Below are 20,816 nucleotides of genomic sequence, written 5' to 3' on the forward strand. Positions count from 1 at the left end.
CAATTGTGACTGGTTACCTGTGACCTGCCATTGACTTTGTCATTAGTACCAATGTGGACTATGACCGCTCAATCATCACCACCCTCCCAAAAATGTCTGCATATATTATACAGAGTCATCCCAACCATTCTTGCAAATACGCATATTAGTGTTGCCCCTTCATGATGCATAATGCATTGGGTCAACTGAACTCTCCTGGAAACTATGGCTTTGGTGGAATAAAAACCCCAGAGATTCTGTGCTTGTCCATAAATTTCATTTAGATCCTCTATAGAAAGCTAACACCTAACAAATTCTATCCCATCCCTCTTTTTTCCAAAACAATCACACAACTGAGAGATTTTTGTTATATATGGCAGTTAGAAGTTTAATAAAGCACAATATTCAAATATTTTATACAAGCTTGACAATTTTTGACAATTTATGGTTTTTATTTGATTATAACACATGCTTTAACACACTGTTGTAGTTTTTCTCAAGCAAATACCTTTCCATTTTCACTTTCTTTGTGCTTTACAGTGCTTTCTACGTACATTTTATATCATTCAAAAGTTCAGACACAAATCAGTCACTTGCACACTATAATATGCAAAACATATATACATACCATTGCTCTAAATTTAAACAGCGAATATGTGCCGACATTTTTCACCAGTCTACAAAATGTTAATTACATCGATAAATGTGTTTCAGTTACTTTGACCATATGTAGCTCAGTAATGGTATATGTTTTGTTCATTATCACATACAAGCTGTAATTGTCAGACTAGAAACTTAGAAACATAGACTTTGACGGCAGATAAGAACTTTTCAGATCATCTAGTCTGCCTGTTTTCCCTGATGTACTTAGCCTTGTCCTCTAGTCAGAATTACCATATTTCTATCCCATGCTTGTTTAAATTCCTTCATTGTAGAATCTCTAGTATCTTGTCAAATCAGAATGCCCAGTGATAAGGTAAGGCAGATTAGAAGGTAAACATAAAATAATAATGTATAACTGATAGAGACAAGTGATAATTTGCGCAGTCCGTGGAAAGAAGCCATTTGCTATCAACTCATTGTTTCTTGTTCATTTAAGCATGTGATCCAGGGGTGGTTATTTATTTTTTTTAATTTACCATGTCATCAAGGCTCTTCCAAATCATTGGACAGAATAGGATATGAAATTTCAGCTTTCAAAAGCAAGGGGTTATAAGAACAGACGCTGGAGATAAGAAGCACCAAAGCCTCAATTGGGATAATATCCATATTAAGACAAATTGCATGCTTAGATTTAATCATAATTCATAATGCACCATATCTCTATTCTTCCATGCTAATGTGGTTTATGGTATAGAAGGATTATAAAAACAAACTCTTTTTTTATAATACCAAAATGCTTGGGCTTTTTGGACATGTAAATATACTTGTTAATACAGAATGCACAGCACACGTCAGGTCACAGTAATACAAACATTACTTTGTGGAAGTAATGTATATAGTGTATAGGCAGCTGTCCTTCGCGTGTTCCTCAACCTATCTTGTCTGAGGATGAATCCCATGCACCCTTTTCTTATACCACCAGGAGCTGCAGAAACTCCACCAGGTTGACTGCAAGGTTGTGTGCTATAATGGTCTCTACTTAAAGACCTGGATGTCAATGTGTTCTGTTAACCTATTTCTGATGGCTCATATGATGAACCAATATACGTTTCCACACAGAATGATCTGGGTTTGGTCACTGTTCCACATGTTTTGGAATTTTAGGACAGATGGTGTAACTATTTATTGAGATATCCATTTGCTAAGAGTCCAGTTTACAGTATATACCGCAGCCGGTTGAAGGAATTTTGCATTGATGCAACAATCCAGATACTGAAACTGCTCTTGTGGCCATTTTCTCCCAGAGCCCATCATCACTAGTAATGTTATGTGTCAGCATAAACCGGAGAGGCTGTCGATATCTTGAAGGTTGGCAATGCAAACTGTTTGGAAATAGATATGATGTCAAGATTATAAAGCATAACATTGTATGTTCCATCAGTAGCAAACTCTATATATGTGCCAAAGTGAAAGGGTTGAGTTTTCAACTGAGTTTTTCATTAGTTTCTATAAATACTGTATTTCATACAGTGTACATTTATCCTCTCTGTATCTTGCTTTAGCTTGCCATCCAAAGTATGAATGTAATTAAGAGACTCGGCAGGGTGGTGGATGGCTCCAAACCCAGGCACAGTATTAGCACAAGTCCTGAAGACGCAGAAACAAACACACTTCTCTGGTCACGGATAATCCTCTTCACGGTGTTACAAAACTAGAAAACAAAGCAAATATTTGTGAGAGTGCTTACAGTATTAACTTGTCAGAAGCAAACCAGGCTTGTGAATTCCATTCTCACAGTCTTTACAATCTGTTATTCAGAGTGATAGGTAGCTGTTACTTAAAATACACAACAATGCACAATAGCCTTACTATCTTAATACTACGATGGGAAGTACTTAATTGCAGGAGATCAAACTTCCCAGCTCAGGGTACAGGTTGAATCCGTTTCTTAATGTCTGGGTGGTATACTGATTGTATTTGGATAAAGTTGGCAGCAATGTCATAAAATTTTTTTTTAAGTAAAGGCACAGAGCCATGAAGTCCCATTTCCCCAGCTCTACCCCCTTCTACCCTATATAAGGCGCAGGAGTGGAGAGAGCTGGTGGGTATAAACTGTGTTTCAGCTTCTTGACTTTACTTTACATTATGTAGAGCCAGCCCCAGTGAGCTTATGCTGCAGAAAAGCTTGGCCGGACCTGGATAATGTATAGCTGATCAGCAAGATTTCTTCAAAACCTCCTCACCCATTGAAATATACATTATCCAGTCTTAGCTCAGCCCTCCTTACTGGAGAAACCTGCTAGTGGTGGTTTTTATAACGAATAGTGGAATAGTACGCTTCCAATAAGTGATAGTTCATTATGAGTACTAATTGGTTTATGGTCTTTAATCTCTGTATAATAAAAAAATATTGTATCTGGTATCATATGCAGACACAACAGATAAGCATAAGTGGCAAAGTACGCTTATATATCCCTGCACAACTTACCACACTTAAAAATTATCATTCTGTTGATACCCAAGAATTGCAATGTGATAAAATGTATTTCCTGTTATCCCCTTCAGGACCGGAGTTTTTTTTTTTTTTTTTTTTTTTTACCATGTTGGCCTTAAATGACCAGAGCAGTGATCAAGCCAAATATTAACCGTGCAACATCCAGGGACAAGGCCTAGGACAGCAGGTCCAGGGAGGCAGATCATCCTCTTAGATGGTGTTCTCCCAACCAGCTTATTTATGCTGTGGAGGCTATGCTAGCTCATAAGCTCCATTAAAAGGTTCTGTGAGCCTTTAAGACCCTGCATGCTTGGATATGACATCATATGCCGGCACTCATTTTCTTAAAGATGTCCAGCACCTTTTACTGTATTTGGAATGCAAATCACAGAGGCCTACGGCAGCACCCAAGGTAAATATGTCACAGGTAACATCTTATCATCTAGGTGGTAAGGATATTTAACTTCTCATCAACACAATACCATAATTTCAGCTTGTTCCTCATGTCAGGAAAGAGGTGACTTAGATATCCATTGTCGGCCCTTTCTAAAATGTCTTAATTAGAACTTGAATATCAATCAACGTAGGTCACATGTACATAGAGGAAAAAATAAACAATAAAGGTGCAATATAATAAAACCAATATTATGCCGTGTGTGATATAAATGCCGCTCACAAAATAACATGATGAATCAGGCCCATCAGAGGATTCAGTAAAATTCCTTTTAATAGCTTCCTAAAATTTGTATAATAGATACTGTACTAAGTGTAGTATCTTAGTGTAGGTGATAGAAAAAATCAGAATACACTTACAATAAACAGTGGCACAACATGAAAAGTTGTGCACAAGAGCTTGAATAACAAGGGTCCGATAAAAGCTCGAAGTTTTTGGTCTCATATCTCTCTCAACGCGTTTCGCCAATGTCATTTGGCTTCCTCAGGAGAATTGGTATATTTATTCCAATAGTCAAAAAGAGCTTATATATGCCTCTGTATATTTATTTTAAACCCTTTATAAGACAAGATATATCAAATATTGTTTCATATAAATGAACACGGTTTAAAATGAAAGCCCTGATTCTGCTGAAAAAATAATAATTTCTGACGGTACAATAAACAAGTGAGAGCTAAACCATAGTTGAAAAAGCTCTAAAACCGCTTTGACCTGTAAATGTAAAAAAATGTAAAACAGCCTTGGTCATTAAAGGGACAATTTACTCTCCCTGAAATGCCCACTAAAGAACGCAGGCTCTGTGAGTAATTGAATATGCATTATGCAAAAACTAAAAAATAAAGCACCGCCCGAGGTAGAAGCTGCAGTTCTGTAGATGTCCTCCATAGTCTGATTATTATTTCCAATGGGAACATTTTTCCTGCATTTGCACGGAGGGGCTGAACATGCAGTGCTTACCAATGCAGCCCTGGAGCTTACTGGTGGAAAGTGTATCAAATGCAAGGACATGTCTTTTGCCGAACACATCACCTGCACATGGGGGCAGGCAAAGGGGCAAATACATATGGGGGGAATCTGTAGAATTAAAGTGTAAAATAAAAGAAACATATATGTTGCCTTATTATATATATATTCAAATAAAATTGTCAATAAATGAATCATAGAAAATCAGTTGGCATAAATGGCAGATCAAAACAATAAACTAGAATTACCTGGAAATTAATCAGAAGCTTTACAAGAGCATATCACTAGCTTAAATAATGCATTAAATATTGCGAAAAAACAGTTGCCCTTACACACAACTGCCCACATATACACTAACCATATATACACACGTATATACTGCCCTTACACATGCCGACCCATACACACATATGCACTGCCTTTATACAAACACACACACACAAACATATGAGCTACCCATGAACAGATATATATACTTTTGTGCTCAATAGTTTGCATACCCTGGCAGAAATTGTGAAATGTTGTCATTGATTTTTATTATTAATATGACTGCTCTTAAATAAAAGATTTTTTTGCATGACTAGTGATCATATGAAGCCATTTATTATCACATAGTTGTTTGGCTTCTTTTTAAATCGTAATGATAACAGATATCACCCAAATGGTGATCAAAAGTTTACATACCCTTGAATGTTTGTCCTTTACTGCGCCAACGCCACAAAAAAGCCCGGTTACAATATGCCCAACCTTGACACCCCTCACAGCTTCTGGCACACTGTAATTTATGGTGACGAGACCAAAATAGAGCTTTATTGTCACAGCCATAAGCGCTATGTTTGGAGAGGGGTCAACAAGGCCTGTAGCGAAAAGAATCCCATCCCCACTGTGAAGCATGGTGGTGGCTCACTGATGTTTTTTGGGGGGAGGGTGAGCTCTAAAGGCACAGGTAATTTTGTGAAAATTGATGACAAGATGAATGCATTCTTCTGCACGAAAGCTGCGCATGGGACGTTCTTGGACTTTCCAGCACCACAATGACCCTAAGCACAAGGCCAAGTTGACCCTCTGGTGGTTACAGCAGAAAAAGGTGAAGATTCTGGAGTGGCCAGCATAGTCTCCTGACCTTAATATCATTGAAGGAAACGAAAGATATATGAAAAACAGTATAAAAGGGTGTCTCAAGGGAAAAACAATATATACTTTCCTTTGGTACCGGATACCCAGATGCAGCCCGTAACGACACACTCCTGGTGTCGGAAAAGTAAATTTGGTCCACTAGGGGGCGCTTGTGTAAACCGGTTTGCAATATAGAATAAAAAGAAAAAACTATGAAGAGTGCATAACGCTACCACACCATTGTGTTTTTTATGTCTTTTTTCTCCTTACATATATACCTCACATTCGAACCGCGGGGAGGTTGCATATTGGACTCTGACCAGCACAGACACACTGTGAGTGCATAAATATACCAGATACAATATCATTGGATCTAAATTACTACACCATCATAGTTTTTTCTTAATATCATTGGGAGATCACTCCCAACTGGCCCTACACTTCGACAACACTGCAATGCGGATGTCCCGTGACCTGAAAGTACTAGGACAAGCTTTCAAATCCCAGGACTGTCCCGGGAAAATCGGGACAGCTGGCTTATGTTGCAATCCACTTCTGGGTTTGGCTTTTGTTACATGCTTCAAATGCGACCTATGGCATAACTACTGTGTAGTAAATATATGAATTCCAAAAAACAAAAAGTAAGAGATGCATGTGTGTTGTACATAGCTGGTTCAACCAGAGAGGAAGTTTATAATGTAAGCTTGAATTACATTGGAAACATGTCATTCAAAGACGTCTGGAAGTACTTTAAAATGAATCACTAAAATGTCATGAACAATGCAGCCTTATTTCTGAGAGCCTGTGAAAATTAGAAGCAGTCTACTTGTCTTTTGAATTCTTGCACGTCCTGTACTTATTTACATTTTTTTTATAAAGGCAGGGAGGGATAAGCTCAAAATGAATAAAGCACTGACTCAGTGTTAATATTCGGTAAGCTAAACTTTTGATCTAAGGAAGTCGGCACAGACTGTACAGTAAATGATTGCTTATTTAGGGAAGAATGCCCCTAGCGTAGATTGACCTAATTCTCAAGTAGCAGTTTCAGACAAAAACACATTAAACAACTGTGGATTGTTTTCTTCAACTAGCCCAAAAACCCACACTGAATGTTATACAGAGCATATGTACTGGTTAAGGTAAGTATTTGAAATAAATAACAATTAATGGCATATTAGGCCAATGTTTATAAAATACAACTTTTTATGTGCAGAAAAAAGTGTTTTAGTTTAAACAAAGGGGCTGTATACTTCTTTGAAAAAATACTGTTTATTCAAGCTAGGGGCATGTTAATCAAGCACTTGTGTGTATACACACACATTATACCGTATATATATATATATATATATATATATATATATATATATATATATATATATATATATATATATATATATATATATATATATATATATATGTGTGTGTGTTTGTGTATTGTAATGTGTTAGTTGTTGTGTCATATCTCTTTCTGGTGGAATATTCCAAGGTAGAATAATTGGATTACTTGTCTTCCACCAATTGTTTTAGAAATCTGAATTTAAAACCACACAGTGATAACCACACATTTAGACATTTCCCCCCTAAATCTAACTCTTTTCGTATTAATTAATAATAAACTGATGGATAGGTTGAAAGGCCTAATGACCAGGGCCCTGCATGCTGTTTGTTTATATTTGTCAAGGTATAAATTATTGCAGTGCAGCCAGAGGCAGATCAAGATCAGATGGGGTCCTGGGACTAAGTGTTTTTAGTTTGCATACCCTGGCAAAAATTGTTAAATGGTGGCATTGAGTTTGAAAATATGACTGATCATGGAAAAAAACAGGTAACCTCAGGAGAAATACAGGCTGCTGTGGAAAAAATGGTGTGGTTGTTTCAAGGAGCACGATACAACGATACTTGAACAAAAATGAGCTGCATGGTCGAGTTGCCAAAAAAGCCTTTACTGCTCCAATGCCACAAAAAGGCCCGTTTACAATATGCCAGACAACACCTTAACATGCCTCACAGCTTCTGGCACACTGTTATTTGGAGTGACGAGACCAAAATGGAGCACAACCACAAGTGGAATTTTGGAGAGGGATCAACAAGGCCTATAATGAAAGAATACCATCCCCATTGTGAAGCATGATGATCACTGATGTTTTGGGTGTGTGTGAGCTCTAAAGGCACAGGGAATCTTGTTACAATTAATGGCAAGATGAATGCAGCATGTTATCAGAAAATACTGGCAGACAATTTGCATTCTTGCCCGTGAAAGCTGCACATGGGATGCTCTTGAACTTTATAGCACAAGGCCAAGATGAACCTCTAGTGGTTACACCAGAAAAATGTGGTGAAGGTTCTGGTGTGGTCATCGCAGTCTCCTTATCCTTAAAATCATCGAGCCACTCTGGGGAGATCTCAAACGTGCGGTTCATGCAAGACGACCAAAGACTTTGCATGACCTGGAGTCATTTTGCCAAGACGAATGGGTAGCTATACCACCTGCAAGAATTTGGGGCCTCATAGACAACTATTAAAAAAGACTGCACACTTTGCCATTCTGTTATAACCTACAGTTGAATATGAATCCCATAAGAAATAAAAGAAATGTGCTTTGTCTGCTCACACTCTTCAAAAATGGTACATACCCCAAGGGTATGCAAACTTTTGAGCACAACTGTAGATATATATATATATATATATATATATATATATATATATATATATATATATTGGCATGGCATCTGGGTACATCTGCTATGTAGATCATACATATGGGTCCCTGGGGTGGAGCAATTAGAGAGCAGGGTGGGCCAATGCTCCATTCCCCCATTCTGTGAAAAATCCATGCCAGCTTTTCCACAGGTGCTGGGCATTAAAAACCCCTGGAGCTTGATATTCGGAGAGACTGTTGGGGGGAAGAGGATGTTTCACTGAGCTCCCAGGGCAAGGAGAGGCCCTGAAGAAGACCATCCTTGAGCCAAGTGAGGCATTACCTACCTGGACCTTTTGTGTGCTGTGTGGGGGAGGTTTTCCAGAGCCTGGTTTAGCTGGGAGGTCAGGTTAGTGGGTGATTAAGCTGGTCAGTCCGGGCCAGCATCCTACAGTTAGAGATGGCTCCAATTGGGAGCTAAGTGTTTCTTTTTATGATTAGGTTTTGGGATTTGAGTTACAATAAAGCGCTGTTTTGCTACAAGCTGGTGTTCCTGACTCTGATTGCCCTAGGACTGTGCTTAGGACCCCTAAATGTGACATTTAAGGCCCTCATGCTACAGGGTTTGTCACAATATATATACATGCAAAGAGCAATTAACAGAGTTACAATTAGCACACCATTGGCTGCTCGGTAGGATTACTATATTTCCCTTCTACATTGTTTTTATTCACCCATAGGCAGTAACAGCACAATTTAACCTGAAACTGGAAACATCCAGTCTGTTGCATCCCCAGAAATGATAACTAAGGGGACAGGAAGGGAACCGGATGAGAGTTGTGCAAAATTACAATGCATGTTTTTTGTCCCTACAAAGCTGCATGAAAGTCAGATAACTGAATGTCCATGCATAACCAAGTGACCATCACAGAAAACAGCATACCTTATAACATTCCTAGTTTTTGTGGCACAGTCCAGATTTACAGGCACTGTCCTGCCGCCCTGGGTCACTGTCACACTATCCTGTTTTTGGAGGCAGTGGGGAGCATGAGCCGATTTTCTGATTTCTCCTAGTCGGCCCAGGGAGCTGTATCGTCAATGGAGGTCTGTCCTGTTGCACATATATAACACACATATACAGCTGCACATACATTTACAACACACATACACTGTATGTTAACTAGGCACAATCAAGGTAAAGACACATACACACGCATACACACTGACTGCCAGAAACACAGATCTACGCTCCTACCTGCAGAGTATCTCTTTTCCTGTAGCTGTAACTTCCTATCTATGGGAGCCTGAATTGAATTTGCATTCAAGCACAGAGCTATGCACACTCTTACTGACTTAGCAGATACTGTCTCATGTAAAAAAAATTGGGAAGCTCACCCTGCCATCACTGATCATACTCATATAGAGGTCTGTATGTGTCTCTGCAAATATCAGAGGGGTCCAGTATTCCAAATAACCTCCTCATCACCCAGCACAACAGGCTCTGTGTTCCTGTTTGACAACACAAGCAAATACCAGAAAATATACCCCAGCAAATAAGCAGTGAGGTCCTCTTGTCACCATGGTCCTCTAGGCGAGTACCTCTTTTGTCTCATTGTTAATTTGCCCCCAAATCCCGAAAAAATATAAAAATCAAGATTTGGAAGATGATGATCCTAGCTTAAAAGCATATCTGGGAACACTCTGGTTTCGCCAGATCAACACCTGAATCCTCCGGGTCTTGACACGCCCCACTCCACTCCCATTTCCTTTCAAACAGGGGTGTTTTCCGCAATGTCAGTGGGCAGCCTTGGCCTGGTCCCACAAGGGTAGACTGTGGGTTCCCGGGTATGCTTATAGAATATAGTAATAGTTATAAATAATAGTTATGTTGCAACCATTTGGTCAAGTACTGCCACCTGCTGCTCTTAGTTCAGGATCTGCTTATTGCACACAGTCTAGATGTTCTAATTAATAAGCCAGTTTTGCCAATAATCCTTAACCTATGTACTGTAAAAAATATCAAACCTGTGGTTGAACATCTAAGTAGAACAATCATCTAGTTGTAGAGCATGGAAAGTCAAGTGTGTCCATCATCCACTTTTTTGTTCAGTGTGATTATTTTTAAAGGTGACAGTTATGATGTAATGACTGGTGTTACTGGTAATAGATCTTATCCTCAACATTTAGAATCATAATATTTTTAAACTAAGGTCTGTATACTGTGGAAACGGTTTGGCTAAGCATGTTACTTACAGAATGCTACAATTTTCTTGAGCCATTCATATGTGCATCTTAAAGGTTCGTGAAGGTAGAGGACAATGTTATGTTTAAACTATGCTGATTTTAAAAAAAAATTGATTTTGTTGAACTTGATTACAAATCTAGCTAGATCACTAGTAAAAGAATAACATTCCAACTCAGTTTTGGATTTTCTAGTGCAAATGGCTGGGCAAGGGTCTGCATACGTTGCACTTTGAGGTCATAAACATTGTGTACTTGATCAGAATTGCCTGCTTTACATGTATTATCTTTAAGCTTTAGCTATGAAGATTACTCAGTATATATATATATATATATATATATATATATGGTCATAATTTTTAAGTATACAAAGATATTCTGGTGCAAAACTTTGAAAAGTGACCCTATTACCATAGCAACCAATGAATTGGTCCAGTCAGCTGTAACATTTCAATTGTTGCCACAGTGATAAGACCCCTTTTCAAACATTGCAACGGCATCACTTTTATGCATAACCCCCAATGCATCTGATTTTCTGTTTAGAGCAATTGGATTACATTTGTTTAAAGAATGAAGTCATCTAAACTCAAAGCACAGTTTATGTTGCTACCTTATTTACAAAAACTTATAGTGCAAAGTTTGAAAAGTTGTCTCAGTACTATAGTGACTGGTAGAGAGTTCATACGACATAACCCCCTATAACTGTAACGCAAAGGTGAGTTTTATTATGATTTATTGCTTTCGATAGAGCCATCATATTATGCAGCCTGTACAATGTGTTAATAAGTCATAACAAGTAGAGCATCACATAACAATGTTGAAACAAAAGGTGAGGAGAGCCCTGCCCAAAAGAGCTTACAGTCTAGAAGCAAACTAATAAACATCTTTCTTAGCCTGAGAAGCTACATGTTTCCTGGTAGAGTCTTATCTGTAAAGATTAGGACTGGGTAGGGTTAATATACAAATCCACAAATAGTTATGTGGAATTTTTTTTTTTTTTTAAATAATACTACAATATATCAGACCCACACATTTACTTATTTTTGTATTCTTGAACAGTTAATTCAGTTTCTAAAAAAATCCTAAAATAAATGACAAATGACATAAATAAAATGACAAATTTAATTATTTCACTATTTACCTTCTCGGTCTGGAAGCTCACAGGGACGCCGTATCTGCAATATGTCACAAAGTGCTCACAGTTGTCCCACAGCAGACTGTATGATGTGGCCCCCACCAGTTTTTCAGCCCTCTGGGCCACTTCTTCATTAGGAAGAGGACTTGTCTTGAAGCTGCTGTCCATGTGATTAACTATTATACTTCCTCCATAAGCAAAATCCTGCACATTGTCCACCCTAATACTGGCTACTTTTGCTAGAACGCCCATTATCAGCCTTTTGTTGGTCACCACTTTTTCAATGAAACTGGTGCTGTCAGACAAAGCTGGGAGAATATCTGGCATTAAATGAGCCACCTTATTATTCCCTAAATAGATCCCATAGTGAACAAACAATGTCCTCGGAACCTCCAACAAGTCACCTCTTTTAAAATACGATACATCCCTGTGGTCAACAGTTCTTTCATCATCTTCTGACATACTAAAAAGTTTGAAGTTGGCAAGCAGTGATATCTTATCCAGGAAAAGGAGCAGCAAGTCTAGTAGTGGACTTTTCATTTTTCTCCCACTTAATGTAGCATTCAGCTACTGCTGCTCTAATTGAAACTAGAAGACTGATCCTTTGTGCTACTTGTAAATTGTAGAATATTTATAAGGTTTGTGTGTTATGAAGTGACATCACAGCACAGGGATTGTGATTGGCCGACAGGAATTTGGCAAGGCCTAGAGTGTATCATTTAAGTGTCAACCCTCGAAACATAAACACACCGCCTGCAGTAGCAGTTCCACAATATCACTAAACTGTCTCATAAATGCACAAAACAGGCACTCCTTGGCTTCAACCAAGTATTTTCCAGAACGTATAACAGGGTGATTCATGAATGCAGCTTTTCAGACATTTATTTAAACAGACCTTGTGGGCTTAAATCATTTTTCCCATTTCCTTTTCTTATTTTCCTGTGAAAATGTGTAATTTGCAAAGGAACGCAGAAGCTACACTTAATTCTCTTTTTGCAATAATTTACTTTTACTGATAACACATTCTAAATACATTGACAATAGCACGACCGTCTTAGAAATGATATATGCATGCTTGAAACAAAATACAAAGAGTGGATATCAAGAAAAAAAAAATCAGTCCAAGTATTCTGAATCGCTTACCATTGTTTTTTCTAATGTAAAAATGTGTGTCCATATTTTAATGATGTATCGGACAATGTTGTGGTTACCGAATAAGACCTGACGACAAAGCAAAAATGATAAGTAATGTCTGATGCACAGATATGATCTGCGTGTAGCTCACCTTTACTTACGGAATACCGAAATTGTAGAATAAATAGATCCTTTCTGGAAATTCCCATAACCTCCTGGTCTGCAAAAGATGGCTTTTATCTTTTACCCATACTCTATACGGCAACATATGCGTGAAAGAACCACAGAAAAAGTGGGTCTTTGTGGATACTGAATGAGCAGTCGTGGTTTAAACGATCCTTCAAGTAAGTGTAAGTTCTTCGACTTGAAGTAACCTAGCTACAGAGAGAGCAAGTGTCTTAATTAATTAGGTAACAAATAGGGAATATTCTATGCAAGGCACAAGTCCTGAATGGCATTGTGTTTTGCAGCTCAGCTTCTAAGACATCTTAGAATCTATTGAACAAGAGAGTAATGACATTTTTTAATAAAACAGCAATTTTGTAATATGTATTTACATTTTATAATGGTTTTGCTGTTTTAGTTCATTTAAACGACAATCTTGCATTATGGAAACCTTGAGCATTTTCTGTTGCTGAAATTAACAGCAAGACCACCAAGAATGGGCTATCAACCTCTAATGTACTGCACAAACCTGTAATACACTTGTGTAGTTTTTTTTGTAGTGTTTTACAGATGATGTGGTATGCCTTGGATCATGAGCTGTTTCAAGCCTTCTCCATACTTTTTTCTTTCCATCATTCTGGTACAGGTTGATCTTAGTTTCATCTGCCCAAAGAATGCTGTTCCACAACTGGGCTGGCTTTTTTAGATGTTTTTTGGCAAATGATAATCTGGACCTTCTATTCTTGAGGCTTATGAATGTTTTTTACCTTGTGGTGAACCCTCTGTATTTGCTCTTGTGAACTCTTCTCTTTATGGTAGACTTGCAAAATGATATGCCTACCTCCTGGACAGTGTTTTTCATGTGAAGTTGTTGAAGAGATTTTTCTTTACCATTGAAAGGATCTTCTGTGGATATCCAGGCCTTTTTTTGTTTCAGAGTTAACCAGTGCGTTCCTTTTTTTTTCTTCTCAGACTTTATCAAACTGTTGATTTGATGTCCTTGCTATCTCACTAAGTCTGGCCAGTTTCACTTGCATTGAGAGCATCTTTGACCGCATGTTGCGAGTCCACAGCAACAGCTTCCAAATGCAAATGCCACACCTCGAATGGACTCCAGACCTTTTACCTGCTTAATTGACAAAGAAATAACTAAGAAAAAGCCCACACCTTTCTATGAAACAGCTTTTTGAGTCAATTGTCCAATGGAGGGGGCTACATATTAAAGAGCTGTAATTCCTAAACTTTCCCCCCCAATCTGCATGTGAATGCCCTCAAATTAAAGATGAGAGACTGCACTTTAAGTACATATTCATTATGTAACTGTAACTTGAATTTATTTTGGTAAACAGCCAAAATAACAAAACTTGTGTCAGTATCCGGATATTTCTGGCCCTAATTGTATGACCAAAAGTATGTGGACACCTGACAATCACACCTATATAAGCTTGTGGACATCCCATTCCAAAACCATGGAGTTGGCCCCATCTTTGCAGCTATAACAGACTCCACACTTCTGGAAGAGCTTTTCACAAGATTTTGTTTTTGTGTGATTTTGTGTTTCTGGGATTTTATGCCCATTCAGCCAAAACAGAATTTGTAAGGTCAAGCACTGAGGTTGGGCAAGAAAGCCTGGCTCGCAATCATTATTAAAATGGATCCCAGGGGTGCTTAATGGGGCTAACTGTGAAATGGGGCTTCTAATCAGGTAGAGAACTTCTAGATAGAATTATCACTTCATAGAACATGTTTGCACTGCTCCAGAGTTCAGTGACAATGTACACCCCTTCAGCCAACGCTTGGCATTTCACATAGTGATCTTCAGCTCGGCCATGGAATCACATTTCTTGAGTGAGATTACGGATTTAGTAAGTGATGCTACAGAGGGGAGGGGATTTTTATGCACTATACAATGCAGGACTCAGCAGCCCCGCTCTGTGAGTGTGCATAGTTACTCCTAGATGCTTCTGCTTTGCAATAATAGGAATTACAGTGGACCGGGCAGATCTAACAGGGCAGAAATTTCACAAACTGACTTGTGGCATGACAATGCCATGTTTAAAGTCACTGTGCTCCTACAACCAAAGCCTGATTAACCCCTTAATGACAATTGCCGGTCCTGGCACGGCACGGAAAAGCATGTGCTTTACGACAATTGACGTGCCAGGACCGGCACGTCTTTAAACGGGTGCAGAAAGCGATCTACTATCGCTTTCTGCACCCAAAAAGCGTTGCTGAATGCCTCGACCTCGAGGCATTCAGCAACGCCGCGATCGGCACGAAGGGGCCATCTCTGGCCCCTCCACGGGGCGTCAACATCCGCCATACTTTGTATGGCGGCGGACGCCCGTTTTAAAAGCGTTTAGGAGGCGATCGACGATCGCCTCCTAAACTTAAATGGTGTCGCTGGAATGCCTCGATCAGGAAGCATCCAGCGACACCAAACACTAACCTTTTGATTGGCTGTGACCGCTCCGGAGAGCGGTCACAGCCGCAGCTGCCGGCAATCTTCGCCATCAAGGAAGATGGCCGCCGTCCTGTAACAGGAACCACAAATTTTAAAAGTTCGCTAGATGGTCCAGACCATCTAGAGAACTTTGGCTCCACTTGCAGGTTGAATACAGGTACTGCATTCACCATGCAAGTCAATGGAGCCCAGCTTTCTAATCACAGTGTGATTAGTAAAAATAAATTAAAAAATAAAATAAAATTAATAATAATTAGAAAAAAATAGTAAAAAAACAGTAAAATGTAAAAATCATTTCCCACTGATGTCACTATCAGGGGAACCTCCAAGTTGAAAAAAAATGTTAAAATTTTTTTCAAAAAAAATAATAATAAAAAAAAAATATATATATAAAAAATATATTTTTGTGAGCAAGTCCTAAAATTAGCATATTAGCTTAAAACAATTCTCGCATGGAAAGAGTTAAAATACTGGCATATTAAATGCCCGTGGGGTGTCTACTTTTAAAAAATGTATGATTTGATGGGGTAAATTGAATGGGCCAGGTTCAACAACGTCCCAATTAACACGGGGGGAAGGATGGCCACACATCTAATTTCCAATTAGAAAAATGCACACGTACCAAATGTGGCCTTTTAGTTCCCCCAAAAAATGACACACCCATGCATGTGGGGTATCACTGCACTCAGGAGATGTTTCTGAACACATTATGGGGTGTCGTGTGACAGCGGCATATACCAGGAGCTGTAAATTCATACATAAAGTAGGTGTGTGTGGGAAAAATACACACACAAAAATATTACTGCAAACTTTGAAAAAATGCTGGTGGTAAAATGTGTGCATGCAAAGAGTTAAAATACCAGCATTTAAAATACCCTATGGTGTCTAGTTTTGAAAAATATATGGTTTTGTTGGGCACACTGAAATGGCCCGGCTCAAAGATGTACCAAATAGGGCATGGGCAGTGGATCCCAAATGCCAAAGTTCAACATTGAAAAAAGCGCATGTCCCAAATGTGGCCCTTTTGCCCCAAAACAGCCAGGCAAAATCATTCATGTGAGGTATCGCTGTACTCAGGAGATGTTGCTGAACACATATTGGGGTGTTTTGTGATAGTGACATATACGAGAACATTTTAATTCATACCTGAATTAAAATGTGTGTGGAAAACCAAATGCAAAAAAATGACTACCACAAAGTTTGACAAAGACTGGTGGTAGATATGGTGCATGGAAAGAGTTAAAATACTAGCATTTGAAATACCCTGGGGTGTCTAGTTTTCAAAAATATATGGGTTTATTGGGCACACTGAAATGGCCCGGCTCAAAGATGTACCAAATAGGGCATGGGCAGTGGATCCCCAAATGCCAAAGTTCAACATTGAAAAAAGCGCATGCCCCAAATGTGGCCCTTTTGCCCCAAAACAGCCAGGCAAAATCATTCATGTGAGGTATCGCTGTACTCAGGAGATGTTGCTGAACACATATTGGGGTGTTTTGTGATAGTGACATATACGAGAACATTTTAATTCATACCTGAATTAAAATGTGTGTGGAAAACCAAATGCAAAAAAATGACTACCACAAAGTTTGACAAAGACTGGTGGTAGATATGGTGCATGGAAAGAGTTAAAATACTAGCATTTGAAATACCCTGGGGTGTCTAGTTTTCAAAAATATATGGGTTTATTGGGCACACTGAAATGGCCCGGCTCAAAGATGTACCAAATAGGGCATGGGCAGTGGATCCCCAAATGCCAAAGTTCAACATTGAAAAATGTGCATGCCCCATATGTGGCCCTTTTGCCCCCAAACAGCCAGGCAAAATCATTCATGTGGGGTATCGCTGCGCTCAGGAGATGTTGCTGAACACATATTGGGTTGTTTTGTGATAGTGACATAAACGAGAACATTTTAATTCATACCTGAAGTAAAATGTGTATGACAAAACAAATGCAAAAAAATGACTACCATAAAGTTTGACAAAGACTGGTGGTAGATATGGTGCATGGAAAGAGTTAAAATACTAGCATTTGGAATACCCTGGGCTGTCTAGTTTTCAAAAATATATGACTTGATGGGGTAAATTGCATTGGCCGGGTTCAAATATACCCGAAATGGCACAAGGGGGGAAGAATTACCAGATTTGGAAAAAATGGCTTTGAAATAGCAAAACGCTACCTGTACTTATTGCCCCATAATGGGTAGAAAAAAGCAAAAAAACATAAAAACATTGGGTATTTCTAAACTCAGGACAAATAGTAGAATCTATTTAGCAGGTTTTTTCATTACCTTTTATAGATGAGTAAAAGATTTTTCAACTAAAAGTTAGAACAGTCATTTTTTTCTAAATTTTTCACCATATTTTATAATTTTTTTAATAGTAAATAATATGATACAATCAAAACAATGTCATCTAAAGAAAGCCCTTCTTGTCCTGAAAAAAACAATATCTAATGTGTGTGGGTTCAGTAAACGGGAAAGAAGAAAATTACAGCTAAACACAAGCAGCGCAGAAATGTTAAAAAGGCCATTGTCACAAAGGGTACAAAAAGTAAAATCAGCCTTTGTCTCGAAGGGGTTAAAGAGCTTTGGGCCCTAGAGCAATGATACAAGAAGGGCCTCTTCTTTGTAATATCCATTTTTTTCTCCGCTTTCGGCCTCCTTTAAGTCTCTTTTCAGTCTATTATTTCGCATTTTTTTGCCCTCTTTTTTTTTTTTTTTTAACTCACTTCGGACATCTTTTCATCACTTTTTCTAAATTATTTCCTTTTTTTCTTCTAACTTGAATATCTTTTACATTTTTCATCCTCTTTCTAATTTCTATTCTGCCATAATCCATGCATACATGCACACAGAATTCCAAATTGAAAAATGTGCACCTCCCAAATTTGGCCTTTTAGCCCCCAAACAACCTGATAAACATAGTGAGTGGTGTCACTGTACTCACCAAATTAACACATATTGTGGTGTTTTACAGTGACATATACCAGAAGCTGTATTTTTAAACCTAAAGTACAATATATGTGGAAAAACGAAAATTATTACCACAAATTCTGACAAAGGTGGTAGAATTAGTGCATGGAAAGTATTAAAATATCACGTTTTAAAATACTCTGGGGTGTCTAGTTTTTAAAAATGTATGGTTTGATGAGGGTAAATTGAATTGGCAAGCTGCAAAAAATGTCCAAAATAGGATGACATCACAGGAACGACCAGATTTTAAAAAGAGTGTTTTTCGAAATAGAAATACCCTAAAAAAGCACAAAAAGCCCCCAAAAACATAAAAACATTGAATATTTCTAAACTCAGGACAAATAGGCTCTATTTAGTAGGGTTTTTTAAATTAGCTTTTCTAGCTGAAACTTGTGGATTATCAATAACAGAACAATTTAAAAATGACAAAGCAATTCTCAGGTTCTTTATCAATGGCACATTTATTAAGAATAATGATTTTTTTGCATACACAACAGTTGTTTTGATATAATTGAATTCCGTTTTATAATCTTAGTCAGAATACAAAATAATGATTTATATTAAACCCCATTATAGGCATGGACTAGACTTTTAATTATGACATTAGTAGTTAGCTAATAATATTTAAAATACAATAGTTTGAGAGCACACAATTGTTTAAAATGGTACAGTACATTTAGCTGCACATATTTTAAGTGGCCATTAAAAAGTATTAATATTTATATTTTGTAAACATAAACTAAACATATGATAGTCATAGAAATAAGGGTTAAAGGAGAGACACTCAAAGATCTATTATTCATCTGGGGGAATTTCCAAGTATTTATGTGTGCTTCCATTTCTTTTAATTACTCGTGTTCACTTTACTAAAGATGTAATTAACTTAACAATTAAAGGGTGATTTCACACTGCTTGATTATTTAACTCAACTCATCACTCACAGTATACGGAGCAAACTGAAATCCTAGAAAAGAGGGACATCAAGGGGAAAGAGAGAGAAAGGGATTGGGATCATAAAAAATATGCTTAGGAGGTATGTACAATTCATATATGCTTGAACATATCTCTAAAATGAGTGTGAAGCAACAAGGCACCGTTACATATCATTGCTGGTGATGGTTATCCTGCCAAATCTCAATCCTATTTCTGTTTTCCTCTCCTAAAGGAAGAAGTGACCAAATGAGCGTGTGCCATTTTTTTTTTCTCTCAATCTACTGCAACTAGACTATGAGGTGTATTCTCTAACCTTGGCCTTTGTAGGAGAGTTGGACATTTCAAATCTGTGGCTTCATTATGAAATGCTGAGATGACCCTACACAATGGATAGGTAATATGGGGAGAGTTCTTGAATGTCATCTCAATGACTTATTGTGCCTGACTGCCATACTAATGTAGAATGCATATCAATTTAACCTGTATGATAAGAAATATCTTGCACAGACTATAGATGGGAAAACGCATATGAAGGGATTCAGCAGAAGTCCGCCATACAAGAACCTCTCAGTTATCATATGCATTAAAGTGCATTTGAGGACAGGATTGTCTCTTTATACACTATGCCAGGACCACCTCAGCTTTGCTTGCATGAAAAAAGACATAGTGAAGTTTGGAAGTTAAAATGTTCAACACTCCTGCAATCTCCTAGGTTAGTAAATATAAATCTAGTTCTTGTAGCTTCAGAGAACAAAGAAACTCTCCAGACATGGTACAGGTACATTACCATTACCAAGTTTATGTATAGCAAGCTGAGAAAACAACTCCACACGTGCCAGTGGTATTCCTTTTGTTATTTTCTAAAACTATATGTTGACATAGCAGTGATGATTGATACGCACAGCCCCCAGCTATATACTAAGAGACAATTTATATTTAAGTACTAACCTTTAACCTTTAGTCTATGCTATATATGTGTCCTAAAATAGCCAGGTGTTCATATTTGTTTTGGCAATCAGAACATACCACTATAATATTATTGTTTCTATAATACATATATATTTATACCCACAAATATGTTTTACATGTTTAAAGTTGTAGCGTTATGACATTTCCTCTACGTTTAATTATTTGTACTAGAATACCAGTATATGTAACTGACTTTTTCCTAGATAATAAATCCCTAGTAAAAGTGGACGGGATGATAATTCTTACATATCAAAAATTTCTTTGTAAAAAAACATTTGGAGTATAAAGTGGTTTACTTGAGGGTACCAAGCAACCCTGAGTGAGAGTAGGACTGTTTTCAGATGCTATAAATGTACTTTTATATCGTTCTTTTTAAGCTTTTTGAAATTCAGTAAACATTTTGACACAAGCATTTAAACTGTGCGAGGGTCTAAAAATGGTAAGCAAAGTTTATTCTATTAATGACTTCAGATCAGGGACATTTTTTATCTCAAGGTCAAGTAACATCTGTCCAAGTGCTTTCCCCTGTAAAAGAAAAAGAAAGGGAAATTAA

General features: G+C 37.8%; 2 protein-coding genes and 1 long non-coding RNA gene across 4 annotated transcripts in view; all 3 read right to left on the reverse strand.

Annotated features, from left to right (window-relative positions):
• Positions 1-340: 340 nt before the first annotated feature.
• Positions 341-1,043, reverse strand: LOC128484103 (uncharacterized). The gene is made up of 2 exons (XR_008351126.1): positions 847-1,043; positions 341-806 (listed from the first exon to the last, which is right to left on the reverse strand). It is a non-coding gene; the product is annotated as an uncharacterized LOC128484103 (long non-coding RNA).
• A 651-nt stretch (positions 1,044-1,694) lies between these two features.
• LRAT (lecithin retinol acyltransferase) lies at positions 1,695-12,185 on the reverse strand. Its single transcript, XM_053460414.1, has 2 exons — positions 11,630-12,185; positions 1,695-2,293 (listed from the first exon to the last, which is right to left on the reverse strand). Exons 1-2 carry the CDS (start codon positions 12,161-12,163, stop codon positions 2,141-2,143), a joined length of 687 nt encoding a protein of 228 aa, XP_053316389.1. The 5' UTR covers positions 12,164-12,185; the 3' UTR covers positions 1,695-2,140.
• Positions 12,186-20,160: 7,975 nt separating this feature from the next.
• The window catches only part of LOC128483965 (uncharacterized), a 41,181-nt gene continuing 40,525 nt past the window's right edge, over positions 20,161-20,816 (reverse strand). For both annotated transcript variants that reach the window (XM_053460297.1, XM_053460289.1), the window contains exon 21: positions 20,161-20,788. In XM_053460297.1, the coding sequence (XP_053316272.1) occupies positions 20,714-20,788 (75 nt within the window). In that variant the 3' untranslated portion in view covers positions 20,161-20,713. The remainder of the gene's footprint in view (positions 20,789-20,816) is intronic.

This window comes from Spea bombifrons, chromosome 1 (genome assembly GCF_027358695.1).
Source record: "Spea bombifrons isolate aSpeBom1 chromosome 1, aSpeBom1.2.pri, whole genome shotgun sequence".
Classification (NCBI taxonomy): domain Eukaryota; kingdom Metazoa; phylum Chordata; class Amphibia; order Anura; family Pelobatidae; genus Spea; species Spea bombifrons.